Here is a 27538-nt window from a genome sequence, read left to right as displayed (position 1 = left end):
GAACATTTCTTCCTCTTTTGTGCTTTCGATGTTTTTGTCAGGTAATCCTTCATTGTCTATGTTTAATGTTCAAAGTGTTCTATGACAAGGAAATTCAAACTAAAATAATGCAACTATATTCGACCATTACCGAGTGAGCTCAGTCGTAGTTTGCTCAAAATTGAGAAAGTCCACATCCTATTGATTAAGTGATCACGGTGTTTCAACATTTGCTCCGACAAGAGAACAAGCTGAACTAGCCCATTTCAAACAGACCATGCCCCCCAGCCCTTAAAATTGCCTTGGAGACGGAACATATCGACTGGCAAAAGTACACAAACAGTGACAATTGTTTGAACAAACTTTATTGGGTCAACAGGCTTCAACTTAAAGCGACACTTGAGAACAATGAAGCGACCGATAAGAAAAAAAAAAAGGGCACGTTTCTTTGTTGTACAAAGCCATTGGAATCGTACCAAAGACGGACTGATGGCCTTAAGAAGGCAACACAAATGCATGGCACCCCCAGTTATGTGTGCAATCAGGCCATTGAGCCATTCAAGGAATGAAATAGCTTAGAAATTAAACACTTATAGGAGTTTGTTAAAACTTACTGGCCAGCTTGAAAGTCATCTCGAGGTGTTAAAAAAGTTTCGTTCCCACCAAGCAGTACGCACAGTTGCAGTTGGATAATTTCGGTTTTGCATTTTACAACACAACTGTACAACTGGAACTGACATTCTTTCATTGGCCTGCGGGTTGCTTCAGTACCCATTCACTTCCCAAAATGTCCAATGACAACTGTTCCATACTTCTGCACAAATATGTCATGCTAATAAGGAATTGGTGGTGGAAATAAGCATAATCTAAGCTGTGACCGCGTGAACACGAGGCTTTAAATCAAGACTTAATAAAAGTGGCTATTATGTGGAAAGGAGATCACTTTCAGGTGTATGGTAGAGGTGTTTCAAACCATTAATTACACAGAGAAATTACTTCCAAGTTAAGGCGAGAAATGGCAGAACCAACCACCCAACTGAGAAATAAAAATACCGACATGGGTCTGAAAGTGCTGATGACAAAAAAAAAAAAAACAATCACGGAGCTTTATTTCGTTTTCTGCTCTTACAAACTTAACTGAATAAGGCACTTTTCCTGTAGATGTGCAGGGGAGTGAGTAAGACGCAGAACACACAATGAACTTATGTTTATATGTAGCAACAATGTGAGCATGTGACGCTTGTCTTTTAGGAATTCAGGTCCGATGATGCGGCGGCGTTGGTGGACACTTAAAGACTCAAGTATTTCTGGAACTTCAGGGGAGGAAATAATGGGATGCGGCTAAGGCAAACACTCACTGTGCGTCTTTGGGCTGTAGCCTAATGCCACATGGTGATATAATGAAGGCGATTTTATATTCCGTAATGCACGGCCTAATAATACACAAGCTTTCTATTCAGTTTCAGGCTTATACAAACGTGGTACAAACAAACTTGGTCAGTGCAATGCTTAAGTTCCATGCCAAAACAGAGTGATTTGGCGTAGATGGCTCACGGTTTCAAGGCTTTCTCTTCATGACTGATCAAGTGGTTTCAGTTTTGAGCAGGGAAAAAAAAAAAATCATCACCTCGCCATAGCACATTTATCCATTTCTGTGGTGCCATTTCAAACTTGGGACAAGAAATTCCCAGAAGACAAACCCAAAATACTGTTCTTGAAATTTTGTAATGACACCTAAGCCTGATACGCCTCTTAGCATCCACATTCAGAAAATCAGGATCCACTTTGGCCAGCGTATGAATAATTTAGCCTTAATTGTTGTGTATCAAGAGAAGCATCCAGCATGCCAAAAAAGCAACTAAATATCACCATAACAATCAGTGACTAGCTCTGAAGCAAAAAAAGAAAAGAAATGCAGCTTAACAATCCTTCATTAAGACTTCCCTGAATTTCACGAAAACCTAACAAAGACGTGCAAGACTAAATGACAGCAAACATAAAAATCACGCAGATAGCAGCACATAGCCAAAAAGACCTCTCATTCACAAACATTTTCTATTTAACAACAATTGCAATCCAAATTTTCCGACACAAATAAAGCGACACTCACTGATTAGGAGTGCTAGAACTTTCCAACGAGAGGTGGGAGGTCAAAAAGACCGTACATGAACTTGCTAGTTTTGTTGCGCAATGGTGAGTAGGTGGAAAATATGATTGAAAGTTTCTATTCGTTTTCCATGGGTAACTTCAGTCCAGCTGTGATGCAAGACATCGCACTCAAGCAGGTAGAAATAATCATCCTTCCCTCAAGTTTCCTCCAACCACACTTGACATTAAAAGGCACTTGACACCCACTGTATTACGGTAGACATGAAGGAAAAGTGCACGCCATGTGCTTCCGACTTCTCATTAAACTAAGTCTCTTTATTCCTAAAAATACTGTACAATCTTTCATTTTTGAAGACCACTTCCGCAACTGGTGGGATCTAAGGTGATGATCGACAGGAGATGGACTTGATGTTTTATTGCGTGTAACTGCTCTTTCGGGCAGTTGTAATCCAAACGACTTGTTTTGGGTGATCTTTGCCCAGCAAGACAAACAATAAGTCAAACCACTCGCCTGATAAATGGCTTATTAAAGGCGGGAATAATCATAACCTCTTACATATAAACTATGACCAACATATACAAGATAAAACGGCATTCGGGAGAGGGGACCGACAAACGATTGAACAGGCTAAAAGCTAAACTGAACCTTTGCAGTTGTCACATTAAACAACTCCAGCAGTGTTTCCTCTTCCGCAATAACTGACTCGTTTCCACGAGGAGGCTTTAAATAACATTTAAATGGAGTAACATGGAGGAAACACTGTTCGAGTTATCAAGGGAGGCGGACAGGAGCGTTTTGGTTGGTGGGGATTATTCTGAGAGTTGTGGACCTGAGCGTGCACTAGTGCCTCAAAGGGTATGGTAGTTGCGCTCCTTGGACTTGCAGAACTTGTAGAGGAAGAAGATAACGGCTTGCAGGCCCAGAACTAACACGATACCCCCGATGAAACTGGCGGCGTCAAAGGTGGAGTTCTTGTGAGGGGCTGTAGTGGGCGTCACTGGGGCACTTGTCGTGGACCCGCCTGCAGGAGAGGACATAATCACACAGTGACACACACACAGAACTTTGTTAAGTACAGTGGTACCTCTACATACAGTGTACAGTGGGGCAAATAAGTATTTCGTCAACCACCAATTGTGCAAGTTCTCCTACTTGAAAATATTAGAGACGCCTGTAATTGTCAACATGGGTAAACCTTGACCATGAGAGACAGAATGTGTGTGTGTGTGTGTGGGGGGGGGGGGGGGGGGGAACAGTCACATTGTGTGATTTTTAAAGAATTTATTTCTAAATTAGAGTGGAAAATAAGTATTTGGTCACCTACAAACAAGCAAGATTTCTGGCTGTCAAAGAGGTCTAACTTCTTCTAACGAGGCTCCACTCGTTACCTGTATTAATGGCACCTGTTTTAACTCATCGGTATAAAAGACCTGTCCAAAACCTCAGTCAGTCACACTCCAAACTCCACTATGGCCAAGACCAAAGAGCTGTCGAAGGACACCAGAGACAAAATGGTAGACCTGCACCAGGCTGGGACGACTGAATCTGCAATAGGTAAAACGCTTGGTGTAAAGAAATCAACTGTGGGAGCAATTATTAGAAAATGGAAGACATACAACACCACTGATAATCTCTCTCGATCTGGGGCTCCATGCAAGATCTCACCCCGTGGCGTCAAAATGATGGCAAGAACGGTGAGCAAAAATCCCAGAACCTCACGGGGGGACCTACTGAATGGGCTACAGAGAGCTGGGACCACAGTAAAAACGCTACTATCAGAAACACAATGCACCGCCAGGGACTGAAATCCTGCACTGCCAGACGTCTCCCCCTGCTGAAGCCAGTACACGTCCAGGCCCGTCTGTGGTTCGCTCGAGAGCATTTGGATGATCCAGAAGAGGACTGGGAGAATGTGTTATGGTCAGATGAAACCAAAATAGAACTTTTTGGTAGAAACATAGGTTCTCGTATTTGGAGGAGAAAGAATACTGAATTGCAGCCGAAGAACACCATACCCACTGTGAAGCCTGGGGGTGGAAACAACATGCTTTGGGGCTGTTTTTCTGCAAAGGGACCAGGACGACTGATCTGTGTAAAGGAAAGATTGAATGGGGCCATGTATCGAGAGATTTTGAGTGAAAATCTCCTTCCATCAGCAAGGGCATTGAAGATGAGACGTGGCTGGGTTTTCAGCATGACAATGATCCCAAACACACAGCCAGGGCCACAAAGGAGTGGCTTCGTAAGAAGCATTTCAAGGCGCTGGAGTGGCCTAGCCAGTCTCCAGATCTCAACCCCATTGAAAATCTGTGGAGGGAGTTGAAAGTCCGTGTTGACCAACGACAGCCCCAAAACATCACTGCTCTAGAGGAGATCTGCATGGAGGAATGGGCCAAAATACCAGCAACAGGGTGTGAAAAGCTTGTGAAGCATTACAGAAAACGTGTGGCCTTTGTTATTGCCAACAAAGCGTACATAACAAAGTATTGAGATGAACTTTTGGTATTGACCAAATACTTATTTTCCACCATGATTTGCAAATAAATTCATTAAAAATCAAACTATGTGATTTTCAGTTGTTTTTTTTCCACATTCTGTCCCTCATGGTTGAGGTTTACCCATGTTGACAATTACAGGCCTCTGTAATATTTTCAAGTGGGAGAACTTGCACGATTAGTGGTTGACTAAATACTTATTTGCCCCACTGTATATTATCAGCACTTATTTTTATTTGAATGAACAGGACTTGTCTGATGATTGTACTTTGAAATTTTTGTTTTATACTCTGAACCTTCATTAAAAAAAAAAAAACATTTTATGTACTTAAAACAGTACAGTTGTCATCTACAAGAAACAAATTTTTGAAGGAAATAGCCATCCATTTTAAGTGACTTTTACCTGATTAACCTATTAATCGTTTAATTAATCGTCCAACTAATCGATTTAAAAAATAATCATTTGTGGCAGCCCTAATCGCAACGCTAGTGTGGGTATGTTGTGTAAACATCGCGGGAGGTTGTCTCCTTGAAAAGTATATCTTGGAGAAAAAAAACAATGAGCAGCCCAGGAACAGGGGGATCATAGCACATTTTCAAATTATTTAGATTGTTCAAATTGCCACAATTGTCTACAGAAAGTGTATTCAATTACTAGAATTTGTAAGAGTGGTATTGACAAAACAGTAGCTATTTGCATGACATCACCCCACTCCAAACTATGATATCTGATTTGTCCCGAATAAACTTTTAAAATTTCCATTTTTCTGTAAACATGCTGGACAACAACTATTTCAGGGGAAATACAAAAATCTTTGCTTGAAAAATCACATCTGTAATTCTTTTTATCATCAATTTCTTGTTTTATTTTTTTTGGAACATTGAGAGGGAAAAAAAGATTACCCTAACTTCCCGAATATAAGGCGCACCCGTGTATAACGCGCACCCCAAATTTACTTGTAAAATCTAGGGGAAATTATTGTACCCGTGTATAACGCGCACCCTAATTTTAGCACCAATAAATAGAAGAATACAAGAAAACAGACCTTGTGTACAGATACAGAAATGTCTTTTTACTGACCGGTGAAACACAGCACAAGCATAGCACATTGGTAGTTCAAAACATTACCGTAAACTGACAATATGTACGGTAATAATATGATTTGACAACTTCTCCAACTTACCAGAATCCAGGAGAAAACAAAACAGATGTGGCTTTTCTTTTAAAGGCTGCTGTATAACTTGCTCGTTTCATCATGATGAATAAATGTTTCTTCTATGGATAGATATGGTAAAATAAAGTGAGGCTAGAAGTCGGAAAACCGAAAGCGCGCATCGCTGTAGACTAACAAGAGGAACTATTGTTATTTGGGTTCGCGTTTCCCGAGGGACAGATATAGTTGACGGACACAGAAAATCTGTGTTGTGTTACATTTGTTACGGTCCGAGTTACGGAGCTGCAATAAACGTTGACTCAAATGAGTTCAAGAAACTCAATTCTGTGCCTTATGAAGAGTGAAAAAAGAATTTAACACAGACGAAATCATTCGACCAATCAGAGTGAAGTATTACCGTGTAACGAGTTATAACAGAATTCACCGGGGGAACTTATGTTGGCAAGTTGTATAGTTCCCGGGGGGAGGTATTTTGTTGAGGGAACAGCCGGAAAGATAGTTATATTCCGTGGGTTGCATGTGAGACAGACATTGCTACCGTATTTTGTTGCAGCCTAAATGTCAATAAAGCAACGCGGATTAGCTCCGTTGTTTGATACTCCGCCTCCTTCCCTAGCTCGTCACGACCGAAACAAAATGGTGACGTACTGTAATGGTCGGCAACGGATCGCCGTATACGTTTCTTCAACACAACATGGCCGTGTCAATAAAAAAAAAAAATTTTAATCGGTCTTTATATATATATATATATATATAGTTTTGTCTCCATCCCTGTACCAGTTTATAATGCGCACCATGATTTTACAAGTTGGTGTTGGGGGAAAAAAGTGCGCGTTATATTCGTGAAATTACGGTAAATTGCAAAAAAAAAGTTACATTTTGACAGATTTACCCAGAGAAACTACAATTAATATCTTGTGGTACTATTTTATTCTTTTTTTTTTCTTCTATTTTTAATGTATATTCTCCAACACCAAGACCTAAAAATATAATTTAATATACTGTATCACAGATTTTGGATGTCTACATATAGTATGTCATACTCAAAACTACACGCTGGCCACAAAACTGCCCAAATCATGAAAACCAAATCAGATAGCTAATACAAGTAAGATTTTATACATAAATCATAAGACAAATGGCCCTAACATATTTGAAAAGGAGTGAAAAAAACTCACCCCTGTTTAATCAGAAATAGGCCTCAATATGCACTTGTACATGTCTACATATACACATGTACTGTACATACATAAGACATGTATAAAACATTTATGATAATGACCATTTCTATAAGGCAATACAGTGATCCCCCATTTTTCGCGGTTAATGGGGACCCCCCCCGGCTCCTGCGATAGTCAAAATCCACCAAGCATAAGTGTAGCTTATTTACATTAAAAAAAAAAATTGGGGTGTGATCAATGTATTTATTCAGAATTAGCATTGGAAAGAGATATATAAAACATTATTTTCCCTACCCCCCCCCCCCCCCCAAAAGTATAATTCTTTGTTAAATTTTTAATTGAGTGAGTCCTAGCAAATCAACTCATGCTGCTTAGAACAGCACACGACAACACAATGAGTTGCCATAGTGACTACAGCCAATGTTTCAAAAGTTAAACGAGGCGGCGGCCTTTAAAGGTAGTTGTCTGGCCACTTCAAAGCAGTTCCCTTGTCACTTATCATTTAATTTAACAAGCTGCAGCTGCCTGGTGAGAAAGACTCGCTTCAGAAGGGAGAGTGAGAGGCTGTATGTGATCGGACAGGACATCTCTATAAAATCCTGCTTTTTTTAACTGAAAAAAAATCTGCAATGGACTAAGGGCACGATGTTTGAAGCATGAAGTAGCGAGGGATCACATATCACTGTCAAATTATGGCGACTACAAAATATTGTATGTAAAAATGCGATTCACACCCTTAAAATAATTGCAAATACTCGCCACTTACTTGAGTTAGTGGATGCAGTTGTGGGTACAACCACGGTGGCATTGCGAGCAGATGTAGGTGCAGCAGTGGGACTCACGGTTCCATTGGCTGGAATTGGGTCAAAGTGACAATTAGGATTTATACAACTTGATGTTTAAACAATTCTCAGCATTGGCTAAACAACCAGCAAAGCAAGGCATAAGTTCTTAGATCAAATTTTTGCTACGCTATACAGTGCAGTACCGTACCTTAGGTTTACACACCTTTCAGAATCCTGGGTGGTTTGTTCTAATTAAGGAAGAATTTCTAAATCCATAATGTTTATCTGTTAGACTTGTCATGATCCTAAAACAATTTAGAAAACGCTCCAGAATGAGTAAGCCATCCCAAAGTCTTCACAAGATTTGCCATGTTCTGTTCGCCAGCAAGCTACAGTACACCTTCACTCTATGAATGCATATTCCGCCATCATTGGAGATGCCTCATTGTCAGTGGGAGACTGTGAGAATGAGAGAATCCCAATTTGTGAGGTTGAGTCAGGAACGGCTTCTAATTGCCTTGTTGACCGTGAATGTGTGCACACGTTAAGAGGTGTGTGTGTGTGTGTGTGTGTGTGTGTGTGTGTGTGTGTGTGTGTGTGTGTGTGTGTGTGTGTGTGTGTGTGTGTGTTTAAAAAAGACTATGCGAAGCTTCAGTTAAGTTGAAATCATTCATTTAAAAAAAACAGTTAAGAATGTAAACCACTGAAAAATGAGGTATTTTTTTACAACATTAGATGCTACTTTTCAAAACACTTTCATAACAAAGCGGTTTATATATTTTTAAGGTATACGAAGCATAATGCTTCTTTGAAAGGCAAATGTCCGATGTAATGGTTTGTTTCGAAAGTGTTTGTATTTAGTTTAATTGATTTGGGTGGATACAAGGTCCTCTAGTCTACCTAATTTCACATGGCTAAATCCATCTGCTCCCTGTTAAGACCAACATAAACTAAGTTTTTGTTTGAGCTAATGTTTTTTAATGCATTTGTGATTTAGTTTAAAGGAATATTTAGCCATTTTTTGTGGGAATATGTGTCTGAACCATTTGTTAAGAGCATTGTAAAAAAAAAAAAAAAAATTTAATGTTAGCATATTATAGCATTGAAGCTAGTGAACTTTTGCTATGTAAGTTAGCCAACTGTTCTTTTGCTGCACATAGATCCTCATTTTTTTATCCCGTTTGAGGCTCAGCTCAGGTATTTTAATTTTCTTATGTTCCTTATCCGATTACTTGATTATTCGAACTAAAAAGTTAATCGATTAATCGACTACTAAAATAATTGATACCTGCAGCCCTAATATAATTCATGAATTTTATATTATTTTTGTATTAATAAATAATCATAATAATAAATAATAATAAATTTCAATTTCATATTTTTTTTTAAATAGAGGAGACATTAATTTTGTTATGGTTTGTTGTTGTTGTTGTTTATTGTCATCATCATCATCGGTATCATTGACAGTTACAAGATAGCATTGTGATATTATTATGATATAATTACCCCGAAGAAAACCGAAGAAAAGACGAGGGCTGACGGGAGAAGCCTCAGCTTATCTAGTCCCGTCCCCTTTAGAATATAAACTAATAAATTTTTAAACTATGGATTTTTTGACACTGCTTCTCAAAAGAATCTGACTCGAGAATCGTTCGGAACCGGAATCGAAACATGGAACCAGAATCGGAACCGGAATCGTTCAATTTCAAACGGTGCTCAACCCTATTTCCGAGTGTAGCAGGACATGCTCGAATAGTCAGGGGCGCGCTACACTGACAGCTTTATGTTAATTAGAACGATTTTTACTAGAGTATTATCGTCTACCCCATACCATTGGCCGATAAAAGTATTTTAAAATGATATTGGATAACATCGACATCAGTTTGTTTTCAGTATCAGATTTTTAGAGTTGCACAATATTGGGATCTTGGCTATCTGTTAAAAACTAACCATCGGACCACTACATTTTTTCTGTTGATGTTGACTGTATTAAAGTTCACTTTACTGCACATCAGAATAGAATGGCAGAGTGAGTAGCAAGAGTGCTAGCGAGGGTTACCTGTAGCGGGCTGAGGGCTGCTGCCGTTAGAGGTAGGGACAACAGGGGTAACAGGGTGTCCAGTGGAAGGGGCAACAGGTGTGGGAGCCGGGGAGCTTACAGTCAGAGTAACTGGACAGGGGACCGCAACCAGACAAGGATTGGAAACAAAAAGCCAGACACCACAGAAACCAGGTACTGAAATTAACTCCCAAACTTGTCAGTTAAAAAACAACGACAAATGGTAGAGAGCCCAGAGAGCTGACAAGCTAAACTAATGATATATTTTAGTCATGTTAACAATAAAGAAATGCAAATAACTTTGCAAACTTAGACATTCACATTGACTTGAGCACACAATGTTCACCTAGAAAACCGCTTCATTCATTGTTAGCCATGGTTAGATGTCTGAGGGTCATGGAATGTGATGTTGAGATTCCTACCGTTGCAGCTGGCGTTGCTACAGGTGGTGCCGTTTAGCTCCAGTGCAGTCCTGTTGTAGCAACCGACCTCAACAGCTGCAGAAATACAGAAGACAATTATTAATCATATATGGCGGAAAACACAGACAAAACTGAAAAAGCAGTTTCTGCCCTCTTTAAATTCAACTGCTGTATTTTAAGCCAAAAGAATTGTGTTTGAAAGAACAATATGTCTATATGCTGCCATAGCAGATTCATGGTATATTAAGCCCCCGAACTATTTTTAATTTGTAGGTTTTACCCTCAAAACCCCCGTTTACAGACGTCGCACAACTGCTTTTGTTTCAATCCAGCCATAAAACGTAGGTAATTATATTTATGATTCAAAATATCTGTCATTTTTAGCTTAGAATCATTAATTGATCTCTAATATTTCGTTTGAAAAAAGACTACGTCAAAAAATTATTCACTCACATATTTTAAACTTTTTAACAAATGACGTCACAATGAAAAAAATGGTGTCCGTAAAAAAGTCACGGATATCTACCTCATAACTATCGCTTAACTGTATTTTTTTGTTACTATTGCATTTTCTCCGATATGTTTGATAAATAATCGATCCAAACAAAGAAAAATTGAAACATTTAAAAGGGTAAATATATGAAAAAGAACATCTCGACCACTCCTTGATGTCTGCAATTTCTGCATCACGACCCTTGTTATATTACCATGTTTCACCCATAAAATCCCCCAAAAACCCAGCTGTGGCCATTCACAGCTGTGTCTTGACACTTGACTTGCTACATGGAGTTTTTTGATCGAAACAAGGTAACTACGCGATAATATCTCGTTAAGTAATGGCGTCTTTAATTCTGTTCTCGCATGCTCTCACCTGCAGATAGGGTTTTGCCGTTTAAATTTTTTTTTTTTTTTTTTTTTTTTAGAAATGCCCTCCTGTTGAAAATTTTGCCTCCCCCAGAAAATTGAGATTTTAAGCTTTCCAATGATGTATCACACATGCATATCGGACAATTTTGAAAGTTGACCAAATTGGGGGTCTGAGAGCGGAACTTCAAGTCACGCGAGTTTTCCGCCATATTCAATTGCTTGAAAGGCCTATAAGGATGGGAATAATTGTTAAGACTATAAACCAAGAAATAGATTGTGAGATGTGTCATAAAATACGGGAAACATAATAGATTTGTAAATGTGCTGTTTATCCAGTTTAAACTACTTTGTCATTTAAGAAATTACGTTTTTTGTTGTTGTTTTTTTTAAAAGCTGTGACCATTTTTATAATACATAACAAGTTAGCAGATGTGAAATGAACCTGAGCATAGACATAGAGCATTTTCGATTGTTTGACGAGCCCACGATATGTGACCCACATCGGCAACAAAGCACACGTCAATTATTTGAAACATATGCACAACACATAAAATGAAAAATAAGTGCGTTCAAACAAACGTATTAAAGATCAAGAATACCTGGAAATATTTGTTTTAATATCAAAATGAGACGTTTAAGGCCAGGTGAAAAAAAATAAAGAATTAGCCTACATATTCAAATAGAGTTAAAGGGCAGTGTAAAATTCAATTACTAATTAACCATGACAAGGGACTTTGGCCCTTCCTGCTTCCTGCTACAAATAACAGGAAGTCAAGACGGTGACACAGAACTGATGTTCCCTCAAAAAGAAAAATACAATCATTATTTTCTTCTATATCATCAGTCTATCTCAGTTAGCCCATATAGATTATCACTGGATTTTACTGGTACAAATCTTGTGATTGGTTCACACCCAGTGAGTCATGACTGACGGCATCTTGTGACTGTGGATTCTTTCCACGGTTTTCTTCGCTTAAAGCCTGATAAGAAAAGGACGGGATAAGAAAAGGACTGCATTCAATAACAGACTATGTTTGTGGTCATTTCTTAAAAATGCTTTTCTCAACTTGAGTAAACATGAACTGTAAAAATGCTATTTTCAGAATGTTACATTGCAGGCTAAGATAATTACATTCATATACACTGTGCAATAATGTGTTCCTCACCCTCTAACAAGCAAACCTAATTTCTCCCGCCAGATGGCTGCCAAAAAATTACAGTTACACCAAGATTACGAGAGAAAGGCTAAACCCACCCTTTCTGTTCCTTCGCCAATAGGGTCAGATGTGTTTCAGCCGGTTGTATAACAATGGTGTATATTACTGTTTGTCTAAATGTTAGACTTCGATTTCTAAATTCATTGTGCTTGTGGTGTTTTCTCTCTCAACTGTTGCTTGGATTATGTGAACACAGAGTTTCACACATACCATTGTGTTCAAACCTCATTAGCGCTTGTCAAAAGCACACAATGACATTGTCAGTCTTTGCATGTAACCCCAAACCTCCTAAATTGACATAAATATGTTTTAGGAATATATCGATACATCATAGAACACTTAGAAGTTTAGGAACAAATTGGAACCAAAGCTAAATCTTAATTTGCTGTCTTAAATATAGTAATAACAACTGTTCTTTTAAAAATCAAGCGTATTTGCAAAGACTCTGCTCTTCCAGACTTCCACCAAATATTTTTCCATCATCCACTAGAGCACCAGCAAAGCACTGATTGAGAGAAATTAGATAAGGCATGTTATTTAAATAAATAAGGCTGTTGGGGTCAAAGGGATAGCTGACTTTATGTTTGTTTTCAGGTTGCATTTGTCTGTACAACTCTGCAGAGAAACCCATTAAACATCTTGCATTATTAATGTAATTTTCAGACTATATGCCACTACTTTTTTCCTTCATTTTGAATCCTGCGGTTTATAGTCCACTGTGGATTATTTGTTGATTTATTTGGGTTAATAGGTCACACTTTATTTGACACCGGCATCATAAGACAGCCATTAATTATGACATGCCACTATCATATGACATATCATTAAGTGTCATTGGCAAATTATGTCACGAATTTTGACTATTTACATCTGTAGTGCTGCAATGCATGCTAGGAGGCATGTTGGACAACAACAATGTTGACAGCAGGTGGCAGCAGAGATTGACCGTCTCCCTCAAGGGAGCAGTGATAGCTAAATTAAGCTTACTGAAGCAATGAAGCTTTGCAACCAATTGGTTCAAAGCTTTATTGTGGTTAATTTGCTCTTATGACAGTTGTATCAATTTGTGTCAAGTTGTGTCAAATTAAGTGTTACCGGTTAATATATTTTGTTATAAATATCCCATAATACAGTTAGGACAGCTAAGGCTTATAGTCAGCTTAGTTTATCTATGAATAAATGCTATTTTCAAGCCAAAGTTGGTGGGTGGCGGCTTATAGTCAGGTTCGCCTTAAAGTGCAAAAATTACAATAAGTCATTCTATCCAGAGTCTGGTTTTTATCATATGGATTAATCAAGCAAGGAATAATTCCACAATAGTTATCATAACTAGAAATTTGCTTTTATCACATAGCTGTAAATGTAAAACTTTATTAGCTGCATGCCGTGCACGCTCTTGATAAGAGTTAAAAGAAAAATTAAGGTCAAAATGAACACCAGTTTTGATTAATAAGGGCATCCTGACCAGTGGCAGAGGGGATTTCTTTTTTCCCCCAGACATAATGTGCAAAGTCACCGTTGGACAAATCATTCCACAATGTGGGTCAAAACATAATCCAGAACGCAAAAAAGGGCAACGCAACCAATCCCTATGGGGAAACTGATCTAGTGAACCACACCTCGCGAAGCTAACAAAAGGAAACAATAACAGCTAAATTAATACTTGCTTATCTGGTGTGGCTCATAATCCATTGTGACTGACGTGCAATATGAACATTAAACTTGTTCTACAAACAAAGATGCTTTTAATGGGTTGGTTATACAATTACCTTAAAGGAATTTTGCCACATGTTGGTTGAAGTATTTTTCACACCTTTTGGGGACTTGACATAGTCATAAGTACGATTGTTGGGGTGAAGTTTGAGCGGGCTGCTATCTAACAGGCAGCTGTGAAAGGTAGGGCCAGACCTCAGATATTTACAATGGGGGGAGGCCGACATTACTTAATACTAACTACAGATATATCTTGGCCTAGAATACATATCGGCAACCACAGCAGTAGCGATTCATCACCGAGCAAAAGCACCACTAAGCTTGGCCAATAGAGACCCCAAATTCAATTCTGATGCTTTTTTAAATAGCAAGGTACACCATGAGATAATTAGAATCATTATTATGCAGAGCATGCTGGCTAGTCACCGCAGCGTGCTTAATCTGTATTATCAAAACAGCTCTCGAATGGCTCGACCAAGATAAGTGTTGGCTGAATTTAAAAACAAATTGATCATCCACTCAAGAACCGGAAAGAGGCTTTGGGTAATCCAAAGTTACGCTGTAATTTTCAAAAATCATTTTGTGCAACATTCTTACCACTTAGGAAAATGTGGACCTTCAACTGCAAATTGATTCAATCTATTTAAGGGTCAAACTGACAATGCCGTTTAACCTTTGCATAGTTTGTTTTCCAAGGCACACACAGTACATTTCAGATCTTGTTGAACATTATCACCAGCACCCTTTTTAAAAAAAAAAAAAAAAAAAAAAAAAGTTGAAATATCCTTTCACGTCTCATATTGCCAATGAAGTGCCTTTTCTGTGCGAGTAAGTGCTGTTTTCGTCAACGATGACGATAACCAAAATTTTCGTCAACGAACATTTTTTTCATGACAGGCTGACACATGTCTTTGGAGACAAAACAATGAGATGGATCCCAGTTGTCGTGTGACGACAAGCGAACGAGATGAAAATTCACCATAGCTTCTGTCATAAATTCACAATGTGAGATATTTTCTTATTGTATGTGTAGTTAGCTCGCATTTAGCAGTGCTTGGTTGTGTCACTCATGTGATCTGCTGCGCCTCCCCCCTGACCTTCCTGCCACCCATGCACACACACACGCTTACCCACCGGCCGGTGAGTAGGCCTGTGCCCATTCCAGGCCCCTTTTGGGAAACATATGCGTCAGGTCCCGCTTGCAAGCTGTGCTTTCTTATCTTGGGTAGATATTCCACGTTGCTTTAGCCTTTAAACGTCTGTGCTGAGTGATCATCACACACTAAACTAAACACTAACTAACGCATTAACAAAGCGTTCTCGTTAGCGTTAAGCAGTGTGACTGTCTTCTAAAATGCATTTTACATACGGTTCGTGGCGTCTAGGTGAGTTTAATTAATTGCAAATAATGTGCCGTTTTCCTACTGTGTGTATTGCCATCATGAAAATGGTGACATCCTTGTAAACTCTACAGTTATGTGCTCATCTGTCATGTTCATTCGAAACTGTTGGAAACCTTTTATTTGTTCATTTATGGTCTAAAACTTTTGAAGTTAGGCACAAAACATTTTGAGAATTGTCGACTAAAACTAGACGAAGACGAACGTTTTAAAATGACTAAAATATGACTAAGACTAATAAGTTCTTTCATCCAAAAGACTGATAAAAATTAAAATGGCAGCCAAAAGCAACAGTGGTGCAAGTTTTTAATCGAATCTTACCAACAAGGTTGGGAAGGAATTAATCTTTAAGATAAAAAAAAAAATATTAATACAAATTGGGCAAACGGAATTTGACAACGTTGAAAGGTCGTTAGACCAGTTTCAGAATCAAATCTGTATATTGAGCCAACTCGTCAAACCGGTCAACTCACTGCTGCACTCATCCGACTCGAGTCAAGTGATTGTGGCGAAATATGACCTTAAGTCAATCAGAACGAGCGGCTAATTTCCGCACACGCTCGACTGTGACTACTAAAGTTTTAGTTTCCTTGCTCTCTAGTCCACAGTGTGAAGATAAGGTAGGTTTCCTGCCTCGTTTCCTCTTTCGTGCTCAGACGTGCCAGCGTCAGGGGCAACCATTTAAGGCCTCTACAATTTTATCTCTTGATTTTTTTTGTGCCGAGTCCAATCCAGCAGTTGAAATTTTAAAGCGTGTCGATTGAATCCTGCTTTGTCCATAAAACATGTGACACTAGTTTACTACGGAAGAGCCGTTTTTACAAACACTATGTGCTCTTCTGACCTAATACAACAACAGGCCATGTTTTTTTGTTAGGTGCCGATTACACAATCCAAACAAACTTAGACCACCTAAGCAGATTTAAATGGGTCATTTGATCTTTCAAACAAAAAAATAATTAGGAACTCTGAAGTAGGTAGTAGATAAATGTCCCTTGTTCAGTACAATTGTACATAGACGATCATATATCAAAAATGTATGAGAAACAAGATTATATTTTCCATACAGCTTTTAATATACAAACACACATAACTGCATGGCAAAGTTTTGAGATAAGGAACAGCGCCCTATGAAGTTTGATGCACGTACTCGCAAGTAAGCTCGACCACACAATGACATCAGTGGCACTTCCATACATTCCCTCCATTCCCAGGAATCAGGAGTCTCATCAGACAATTCAGGCCTCACAAAGACTGACCTGTGGCCCGCCTCGTCACACATATCTGACAAACACACATTTAGGGACGGATACTCACATGATGTGCAATTGAGCCACTGGCAGTCAGGATTGCCTTCACAAAGGCTACAAAGGGTGAAGGAGGGGCATCCATCTGCAAACATAATTTTAAGGTTAATTTCTATGTGTTACTGTCATTGATGTTTAATTATTGCTTCACAAATTTCTACTCCCGTGTCGTCTATTTTTCTGACGTAATGACCGTTTTGACAGAAGGGCAGTCAGACGCAGCCTAAGTTAAGTAAGATAGGTATATGAAGAAACACTGACGACAGCTTCACTTCATTTTTTTTTTTTTTTTAAAACACAGGATCGCTGTTCTGGAGTCCAACTAGGGAGGTCTTAAAAACAAAGATATACAGTGAGCCCTCACTACATCGCGCTTCGAACTTTGCGCCCTCAGTCCATTGCGGATGTTTTTTTTCCAATTAAAAAAATAAATACTGATGAGCTGTCCCCAGCTGTTCACGTAGTCTCACTCTCCCCGCTGTCTGACGATCAGGCAGTGTACCGGAGTTGCTTATTAAAGTTAACGATGATTGACAGACAGTTAAGCTTTGATCTTGCCAGAGGCACTAGTAAGCAGAGACTTCAAAGCGCTGTATGTGCACACATCGTTTAACAGTTGCTGTGGCCACTCATTGTAAGTGAGCAGCTTGAGTGGACTCAATGAAGCATTTAATAGACAAGCATTGTTGTACTTTTTAAAAATGGATTGGCCGTCTACATTTTTCCTTGTTTAAAATTATTTTGGTGGGACAGTAACATGTTTAAAAACTTATAATCATTACATTGCTGAAAAAACAATTTATTATAATATAGACAGGGTGTTCCAAAATGTTTGACCCCATTTCGTAGGCCAATAATTTTGACAATTTTTGTTGGAAAGACCTCACAGCTTGTTTAGAAATGTTTCAAGTTTTTGTGTGTAAGGAATGTTTATTTTGTGTTGTTTTGGTGTCAAGGAATAGGATGAGCTGTATTTGTTAGTTTTCCCCGGATTAGTCGGCGTCTCGGTGAGTAGAAGTGACAGCAGCGCGCAAACGGCGGATGAGTAGGCTGTGTGACGTATGTGACGCAGCTCAGTGACATGTTCAAAAACAAACTTTATTGAGTGCGCCAAAAAAAAAAAAAACAATTTAATTGGGTCGCATGCCTGAAAAAATTGAATTTAACTGAACTACTTGTCTATATTTTTGAAAATACTTTTTCAAAGTCTATTATTTTTTCTTCACTATGAATCTTTTCAATTATTATATAGATGTGTGTTCGAGAAGCTTGATTGCATGTACATATATACCTTTGATAAGGTGATGGGTACAGTACCTAACTTCACAAAAAGATATCCTCCAAACGCTTTTTGTGTTGGATAATATACAGAATTTTTTTTCCTCACTATTTTGCACTGTATATAACATGTTTTGACCATAGTATCTGTAAAGGCCAAAAACGCCTATGAACATAGCTGCTGTTTGTGTTGAATTGTCAAACATAAAACTATTCAATCTTATTTTTTTCTATTGAATGAATATCCTAGCAAGTTGAATAAATATTATCAAGCTTCAAAACAGTTGGTCGAGCATGTTTGGTTGTCAGTGTGACTTCAACATTACAAATTTTGACAGAAGATTTGGGGATTTTTTTTGTCTTTTTGGGTCCAAAATGTGGAATAAAGTTGGTCAGTGAAGAAAACAACAGTTTGGACATGAAGTTCAAGGTATCCTGAAAAAAAGAACCCAACCTGGCCATCGTGTACAGTTTTTTCTTTGAAATATAAAGGCAACATCAAAGACATGCAAATTCGGCCAAAATAGGCTTAGGTGTTAAAGGGTTAAACATATTAAGCACATAGGTTTGGTACTTGCAGTTGGTAAAATGGACGCATATTTGTCATTCCATTCCTCATTGAAACGGCTAATTTTCGCTGTCCACTCTCGGTCAACTTTGGCATGCCATTTTGTTAGATTCGGTCTTCTACTGGTGGCGTGTGTGGTGTTAGAGAACGATGCTTATCGTTGTGATCTTGAGCGTTGCCCGCATGCAGAGAGAGTGCCGGGGTAACACGGGGAAATAAATATTAATGTTTGATCACAGTATGACTCACGTTCTTGAATAAAAGATAAAGTAAACGACAGCATGTCCAAACAGATTGCAAAGTGCCGGGTGCGACTCGTGTTTGATGTTGCTGACACTGCTACGGTCCATCCACGCTAGCTAACAGCATGTAGGCTCTCTCAGCCAATCAGCGCATCCACGCAGGCTCTCTCAGCCAATCAGCGCATCCACGCAGGCTCTCTCAGCCAATCAGCGCATCCACGCAGGCTCTCTCAGCCAATCAGCGCATCCACGCAGGCTCTCTCAGCCAATCAGCGCATCGTTGTCAAAGAGATGACAACAGAAGTGAGAACAAGGAAGATATCTGACCAGAAATGAAACTGAATTTAACGATAGAATAGTAGCGCATAGCCATGGATTGGCGATTCATACAAATGATATATGTTGAAAAACAGTTTGGTTTTTTTTTTTTAGTTTTTTCGTTCGTCCCTGGGTCCGCAGAGAGGTGTGCTGTGGTCCGGTCGTGGACCGCAGTCTGCTAATTAAGGACCCTGGATATATATGTACTAGGGCTGCAGCTATCGAATATTTTAGTAATCGAGTAATCGACTGAAAAGTCTATCGATTAATCGAGTAATCGGATAAAACAAATATATTTTTAGGTGAACAGCAATTATAAATATACATGAGAAAACAAGACGTTTCATCTAATCTTGAACCATTTTCCGTCAATCAATGTCTTTATTTTCGATGTATATTGTTGAAAACAGCCAACAATTGCATCTCAGATGTAACTAGAATTAAAAAAAAGACTAATTCACTGCTTTCACTCAAAAAACTTTTAGATATTAAAATATATATATATATATATATATATATATATATATATATATCTTACCTAAAAATGCCGTTACGCTTGATAACACACATCACTTAAAAGTTAGGATTTTTTTCCCCACGTGTTTCAATTGAATTTCTCTTTCTGTCAAGCCATTTTTAAGTTCTAGTTAAATTTTAAGTTAGTCTAAACTGTAAGTCCTGATAGGATTTTGAGTTTTTGCAGTGTTCAAAATAAATGTGTGATACAGGCTGTATTGGAGCACATTAGGGACCAGAGCTACTTGGTGTTTTATCCAGCAATGACTACTGAGCTAAAATTGATAGTTAGCATGATTAAGTTTTTATTTTACACCCTCATCACTCCACAATGCTATGTTATGTTAAAGCCTGTATGTAAGACACGTTAGCCACGCATCAACAGTGGTCATAATTAATTGAAACCTAGCCCTCCGCAGGGCTAACGTTACGTGAGCTAGTAGCGACAGTAACGTTAATCTTATTTATTAGCGCTTAGCACTCTTTATTAGCGCTTAGCGCTCTATTGCTTTAAGATGGCGGCTGTTTACTAACGCTGCCCAGACTCGGCCGAGTCCGTCATTTCGCATCTAGTTCAACATACATGTGATTTCTATGAGACGCATCAGACGCTACCTGTACCAACGTAGCATCGTGCGGGCTAGTATTTAGCAACGTCGGCGTCGTTTGTGGCAGCTGTCGGCTGCAGTAAGTTTTTTTTTTCCCTTCTTCCTCTCCGCACATGACAGTGAGTTGTCCCGCATTAAAAGTAGTCCGAGCAAAACGTGATGCTTAGAGCTGTCAAAATAAACGATTACTCGAGGTGAATAAAATTACTTGGATCAGTTTTTAAACTCGAGTTACTCGAGTTGCTCGAGTACTCGTTTCAGCTCTAATATGTACTTCTATATTTTTATATTTTTTTTTATCACAATTTTGCACTGCATATAACCTGTTTTGACCATCATATGTGTAAAGGCCAAAAACGCCTATTGTCAAAAAAAAAAAACTATTCAGTCCATTTTTTTTTCTGTTGAGTGTTTATCCTAACATGTAGAATATATATTATCAAGCTTCAAAACGGTTGGTCGAGCATGTTGGGTTGCAAATGGGACATCAACATTACATTTTTTTTTTCTTTTTGGTTCCAAATATTGATTATAAATGGTCAGTGAAGAAAACAACAGTTTGGACATGAAGGTTATAAAGGGACCCAACCTGGCCATTGTGAACAGTTTGTTCTTTGAAACATAAAGGCAACATCAAAGGCATGCAAATTCGGACAAAATAGGCTAAAGGGTTAAACCCCGGTAGAGCTAAACACAAGCTTCTTCCCAGCCTGCGTGGAAATGAAACTGGCTCATCGCCAAAAGGAGCATTAATGATACGCAACATTCGCAAGACTATACTGGGAAATATTTGAAAATTGATTTTAAAAATATAAACGCTTTGCCTTCTTGCGTTAAAGTAACATTTTCTCATATGCGTTTACGAGACCGGACCGCTGGTGGTGACGCGTCGAGCCGCTGGAGGCTAGTCGACTAGCCGCTAGCATTTGACACGAGCTCCAGCGTCTGGCCAACTTACCTGAGTCTGACGCGGCGGACGCGCCAATGAAAGCGAGGACTGCCGCTGCGACGAAATACACCTTCGCGTTCATGGCTGTAGTCGACTAATTCAAGTGGTTCCGGGACACGTGTCGAGAATGAGACACTGGTAATTTTCTCGGGCTCGTCGTCTGACGTTTTGCGCTGGAGGCAGAGGTTGAGGCTGAGGCTTCGCTCGCTGAACTAGACACTTCCTACTTGACAGGTCATGTGACACATTTCTACTAAGGAGGGAGGGCGTGGGAGGGGAAAGTGTGCTACGTCAACGACTGCAGATTCTCGGAATGTGCTCGAGTCTAGCGTTTCCCAACGTTTATTGAGCCTTAGCAATGATAGCATTGCAGCACTTATTTTACAATACAAAAAAAAAAGTCACTTCCATACCTGTTAACCCGAGGCCGTTGGCGATCATAGGCGGAGTTTGACCTTTGGGGCGGGGATGGCACAATATGCTAATAACCTCAAAACGCAGTGTCAGCAATAAAATTAACTTACAAGAATATTTATAATAATAAGTTGACAAAGAGCTTTTTTTTTTTTGTTTCCCATCATTTTTGAAGGGGAATTCTAAATCAGGCTGCTTAGGCAATACTTTTCGCCAAGATCATCATCCATTGATTATGCGACGCCCGCCGGTGTCGTGCCAATGTAGTTACCCCAGTAAAAAATTGTATCCCCTGGGCAGAGCCATATGGAGGTAGATTTGTGTCTTCATTATTCAGTCAAATAAAAGTTGCTTCAGTAAAAAAAAAAAAAAAAAAAAAGTTGCTTCAATCAAAATATACACTCACCGGCCACTTTATTAGGTACACCTGTCCAACTGCTTGTTAATACGTAATTTCTAATCAGTCAATCACATGGCGGCAACTCAGTCTACTCATGTAGACATGGTCAGAGGCGTAGCAAGGGTCCCCGGGGGCCCCAGGCAACAAGCAACATGGGGATCTTCGAGCGTGTGCAAGTAAGGGGGACAGTTGGACTTGGAGCTATAGAAGAAAGAGTAGCAACACAAAAATACCACCATCGGATGCGGAGGTAAATACCTTTGTGTGAAATCAATAGTCAGATTGGCCCTACGACCCACCAAATTCAAATTATTCCGTAAAAACCACTGATTGGTGGACTACCGACCGAAATGAGGATTAAATTTGCTAATAAAATGGTTTAGGGTTATTTTAGATGCATATATGTTATATTTTTCTTATAGAGTATTCAACGAGGAATACGATAGACCCATTAATAGACTTTTTTTTTTTTTAAAACAACCATTTCTTTAAGTAGTCACATGAATAATGAGGTGGCCTGTGAAAATCAACGTAAAACAATCTGGCAAGGATTTTTAGAGAATACTTATTGAGTCTTTTAACAATCATGTGGTAACAATAGCCGTTTGAAAATTATTTAATGGCACTTCAGCTCGCAAATCAGTTTGACTTGAAGGTAGTTTGTTAGGGTGTCCAATTATACATTAAAAAGGCTAATTGATAAAATGAACTTACCGATGCAATCTTTGAATCAGGGAACATTTCTATTGCTAATTCAGTGAAGTGATCGGCATTAGTTGAGGGCAAATTGTGTTCGACAACAAATTGGCAGAATAAAATCTCCGCTTTCGTCACTTTTCATTCTGCAGACTTCATCTTTATGACCAGTTTTGTTAATCTTACTTTTAAACAGTAAATAATTAGTTACAAATTACTTCTCCCAAAAAGTAATTTGAGTTAGTAACTCAGTTACCTGAATGTAAGAGTAATTAGTTACTTGGCTTGTTACTTGGTTACTAACTGGTGTTACCTTTCATGTTTTGTTTTTTTTTCTTCATTTTTTTCAAAAAACAAAACAGAAAAAAACATAGTAACCTTTGTTATTTTTGGAAGTCATTTAATGTTGTGAATCAACTGTTAAAGTTGCTAAAATTGCTCCCGTTTTTGCATTATTTCCCTTCTGTCTACTTTCGACATGTGAAATTTTTAAAACTGTTTCATCATTTAAAGATAGATTTGAGTCAAGATTTTGCAAATTTAGGAGTATTTTAGATAAAAAGTTACTTAGGTTCGCTAGGAAAGTTCACTACAACAGAGCCTTTCTGAGAAGTCTACTGCTTTAAGATGGCAGCTGTTTATGAACGCCGCCGAGTCTTATTTCGCATGTAGCTCTATATGCATGTGATAACTAGGTGCTACAGTCAGCAAATATTGGCGCCACCTAGCCTAGCATTGCGTTTGCTACAGCATCACAACAAACACTCTTCTCTCTCCGTGTCGGACTTTTCTCGCGTCATTCAAACAACGTAGTAACGCATAGTAACGCACATTGTCGCGTTGCCAAAACGGTGACAAAATCACAACGGAGAAAAAAAAAAACGTACAGCATTTGAACGTACGGCGTACACATTTAAAAATCAGTGCTCACTTGTACAAATTACGCCGAAACCGTACAACTTGACAGGTATGCACTTCCTTCCAACAAACAAAAATGCAAATTTTCATACTAATTACAGAGGGATTTGGCAATTATGTCCGTCAGTGGTGAAACTGGGCAGGAACGGTCTGGAACGCCATACTGGTATAAAATTCGAGGCCCGAACAGGGTGGAATGGTGCTTTGATCCCGAAAATATGAAGGCAACTGTCAAAACCCTATGTTAAAAAAACAACCTGCCATGCTGCCACACACGCATCTTATCTCCAAGAAGAAAACAATCAATCAACGACAGATTTTACATACACAAGCGTTAACAAAAAGCATAATAAAGTGCTTGTGTTGCATCATCCGTTTCCATGGATATTTATTATTTATTTATTCCACGGACGGCACAGGGTTTTGTTATTCTCAAAAATCGAAACGTTTAAAAGCGACCTTAAAAAGACCTTTCAAAATTGTATTTAAGACCTTTTGTGAGATTTTAGGAGAATTTTGAGACATAAGGTCTTAAATTAAAATTATCAGATTTAGAGCATTTTTAGACTTTTTAAGACCCCACGGATATCGTGAACATCCCTAACCCATCCTTTTCTTTTTTCAAACATTTTTGAAAAAGCTCTAGGGAGTCACTAGGGCAGCGCTATACAGCCGCGGGTTGCTCACCCATGGGATAGGACATCTAGCGCCATCAATGTCAGCCAATGAGTAAAATGTAAGGGTAAAAAAAAAAATGCACCCGAGTCCGAGTCACCTGATTTTGAAAATCTGCTGATACTGAAATAAGTTATAAAATAAAAAACTTCCAAAAATGTCACCTTCCCCGCGCCGCCTTCATAATGTGAAGTGTTTTTAAACAAGAATAACGTAAAAAAATGCTTGTCTTTATTCAATGATTCATTGAGTGAGTCCGCTCACGTTGCAGCCAACAGCCTCTCACTTACACAATGAGTTGCCGCAGTACACTTATGGAAACTTAACTATGACTGACACATGGGTGCCTTTGATCGTAACGCTACCAAGCTTCTCTAGCAAGATCAAAGCCACAAACCTGTTAATTATCATTAACTTTAAGTACAAAACACATGCTGGACAGTTTGGCTGCACTGCTCAGCAGGAGGGAGGGTGAGAGGCTGTGGCACTATACGAGCATGAAGCAGAAAAACAAATATATTTGTTTTAACTAAAAACCCGATCCTTTACACCTGATTCCGATCCTCTGAAAAATGGCGCGGCTGGCCCAATGATTATGTGATTGGATCAGGACATCCCTAGCTAGTTGATAAACTACTGCAACAGATACTCTGAATACAATACATATACCTGAGCTGGATGTGAATGACTTAATTTCAAGTTCTATTTTACAGACTTTTCCTCATTATAGCCTCTTAGTAGTTATGTTTCACATTTGTAAAAATGAGCTATAGCTTAAAAACTCCACAGTTTACGACAGTACATTCCTTCTTGGGTCGTTGATTGGTAGTCGGGGACTCTTCGATCTTCTTGAGGACGTCAACACCCTCCACCACTTCACTGTAATGAGGAAAAACGTGTGAATACAATTATAATAGAAGCAGTTTGAGATTTAACTGTGGAATGATTTGTTATGACTACCGACCCAAATGCAACATAGGTCAAGTCCATCCATCGTGTGGGTTGCAGAGTGATGTAGAACTGGGAGCCGTTGCTGTGGGGGCCCTTGTTGGCCATGCCTAGAGTGCCTCGCTTTGTGTGGGAGAGAGCAAAACTCTCATCTGAAAGGAGACAACTGAAGTGAAGTAATGTAATACTGAAGTCATACGACTGCTTACGGTTGTACCGTCAAAGGTTGGTCCGTAGATGGACTCGCCTCCATTTCCCTTTCTTTCTGGAGTAATATCTGCAAATAATAGCAGGAAGAAAATAATAATAATGAGTATTTCAATGTGTTAGAAAATGATGTACCAGTAATCAAATATATCAATGTTTCACAGTAAAATACTGTAATTATAAAGTATTCAAAGCATCGGGTAGACTATTATAAGAGCAACCCCTTTACAAGTGAATTTTTTAAATGGTCATTTTTCCAGTTGAGCGGTTAAAATCAGTGAAATAAAACTAAACATTTTAATATGTAGATGTGGTTAAAACACTTTTAGTGTTAGGACACTGGCTGTGATGTACCTCCACCTTGCACCCAGCCATTGGGCACTACCCGATGAAACAGGGAGCCCTTGTAGCACAGGGGGTAGCCGGCAGTCGACTTGCCTCGTTCACCTGTGCAAAGAGCCTCAAAGTTCCATGACGTCCTTGGACATACATCCGAGAACAGCTGTGTGAGGAGAACACAAACAACGGTGTGTCACACGGCTCATCTTGTACAGTAGCTCAAAGATCCCTTGATGTGACATTCTCACATCAGAACATTTGAAGTATTCAGTGAATCTACACATTTTCGACTGTGCAGGGAATCTGCAGTAAAAATAAGTTTTGTTGGAAGGTTGAATAGATCTCACGTATATTTCCAAATGACATGAATTTACCTCAAACAACAGCCTCCCTGCTGGCTCGCCTTCAATCTCGATATCCATGTAGACAAACCTGTGCTGGATAGGAAAAAGAAATGTTCATTTTCAACTCAGTCCAACAAAAGATCTCCAACTTTGGAAATTGGACTATTTTCACTTTACTTGTGCCTCACCACCCTTGGGCCAGGTAGGCTGATTAATATCATAGTACTTTGCGGTGGTTTGACATTAAACCTGCCTTAGTTGCACGGAGATGTTTCATGTAGTATTCATCTACGCAGGAAGCCTGTGGCAGGTCACACGTGAAAGTCCACTGGTCCTTGGCCCAAGCAACGAGAGCAACGTCGTCACCGATGAACTGACCATCTACAAAGCACATGACGCCACTGGAGAACTGCCACACGTCGCCACGTAACTCCTTTAGTCATAGAAGGATGTCATATAACCTTAGAGTTTATTTATCGCTCATTTCTTTCATCATTTCTACACATTTTTGAGCACTTGCTGGCCATTATGTTTGCGGGTGAGCTGGAGTCTATGCCAGTTTACCGTTTCTCTACTCATCTTACCCTTTTCTGGCTGTCCAGGAAGGCATGCCAATCAAATTCAAGTAATGGAATGATTTCTGGTTCCATAAACTCCCGTGGAAACTTCTGTGTTAGACCCTGTTTGGTTCAAAAACAACATTTTAAAATTCAAGTGAAAACATTCATTGATCCAGTTAATTTACGCTTGTCATTATTTAGTTCATGGGTGAGCTAGAGTCTTTGCCAGCCGACTTTGAGGGAGCGAAATGGTACACCCTGGACTGGTTGCCGGCCAATCACAGGTTACAAAAAAAAAAGACAAACAACCATTTGTATTCACAAATATGGACAATTTAGAGCCTTCAATAGACCGAGACAAGGACAGGTTGAGCATACAAAATCCGCACAGGCCAATATTTATATCCCCAACTTTGAAGCTGTGTGGCAAACATGGTAACCACGTTCCATCAGTGCATACCTCAATGATACAGTTGGCAATATGAAAATGTGTCTCTTTAATCAAGCCAACTATTTTGATGTGCGTTTTTTGTTCCAAACCTGAAAAATAAATCAGAAGCGTCTCATCATCAAAGTATACATGCTGCCCAAAGGTGGTAAGGTCCGAGTGATTGAGGCTCCGAATCATCAGCTACAACTACCGCTACATTTTCACTAACCGTTTGTACGAGCAGCAAGCATTTCTGATGATAAGTTGCTGGTTTTTATGTTCATCAAGCTATCTAAAGCTAAATATGAAGTTAAAAGAGTGCTTTGGTTTCTTTTTGGTTTGGCAGCGACGGTATCTGTAAACAAGAGCCGTTTCCACGGCAACAGTCATTTGGCGGCGCATGAATATGACGTAATAT

The 27538-nt window shown here is 39.1% G+C and overlaps 2 protein-coding genes across 5 annotated transcripts; both read right to left on the bottom strand.

Moving 5' to 3' along the window:
• Positions 1–322: 322 nt before the first annotated feature.
• cd164 (CD164 molecule, sialomucin) lies at positions 323–21435 on the bottom strand. Of its 2 annotated transcripts, XM_057822562.1 has the most exons (6): positions 21199–21434; positions 16721–16795; positions 10207–10281; positions 9785–9895; positions 7707–7793; positions 323–3110 (listed from the first exon to the last, which is right to left on the bottom strand). In XM_057822562.1, exons 1-6 carry the CDS (start codon positions 21269–21271, stop codon positions 2938–2940), a joined length of 594 nt encoding a protein of 197 aa, XP_057678545.1. In that variant the 5' UTR covers positions 21272–21434; the 3' UTR covers positions 323–2937. The 2 variants fall into 2 exon arrangements, with proteins under 2 accessions (XP_057678545.1, XP_057678546.1); XM_057822563.1 differs by lacking the exon at positions 9785–9895 and having other exon boundaries at positions 21199–21435.
• Positions 21436–24501: 3066 nt separating this feature from the next.
• ppil6 (peptidylprolyl isomerase (cyclophilin)-like 6) lies at positions 24502–27502 on the bottom strand. Of its 3 annotated transcripts, XM_057822560.1 has the most exons (9): positions 27350–27502; positions 27151–27230; positions 26715–26810; positions 26384–26563; positions 26161–26223; positions 25802–25949; positions 25458–25517; positions 25257–25392; positions 24502–25171 (listed from the first exon to the last, which is right to left on the bottom strand). In XM_057822560.1, the coding sequence occupies exons 1-9, from the start codon at positions 27402–27404 to the stop codon at positions 25060–25062; spliced, it is 930 nt and encodes a 309-aa protein (XP_057678543.1). In that variant the 5' UTR covers positions 27405–27502; the 3' UTR covers positions 24502–25059. The 3 variants fall into 3 exon arrangements, with proteins under 3 accessions (XP_057678543.1, XP_057678542.1, XP_057678544.1); XM_057822559.1 differs by having other exon boundaries at positions 27151–27495; XM_057822561.1 differs by lacking the exon at positions 27151–27230 and having other exon boundaries at positions 27231–27495.
• Positions 27503–27538: the final 36 nt, after the last annotated feature.

Source organism: Corythoichthys intestinalis, chromosome 19 (genome assembly GCF_030265065.1).
Source record: "Corythoichthys intestinalis isolate RoL2023-P3 chromosome 19, ASM3026506v1, whole genome shotgun sequence".
In the NCBI taxonomy this organism is placed as follows: Eukaryota; Metazoa; Chordata; class Actinopteri; order Syngnathiformes; family Syngnathidae; genus Corythoichthys; species Corythoichthys intestinalis.
This window is presented reverse-complemented; position numbering and strand designations above follow the sequence as displayed.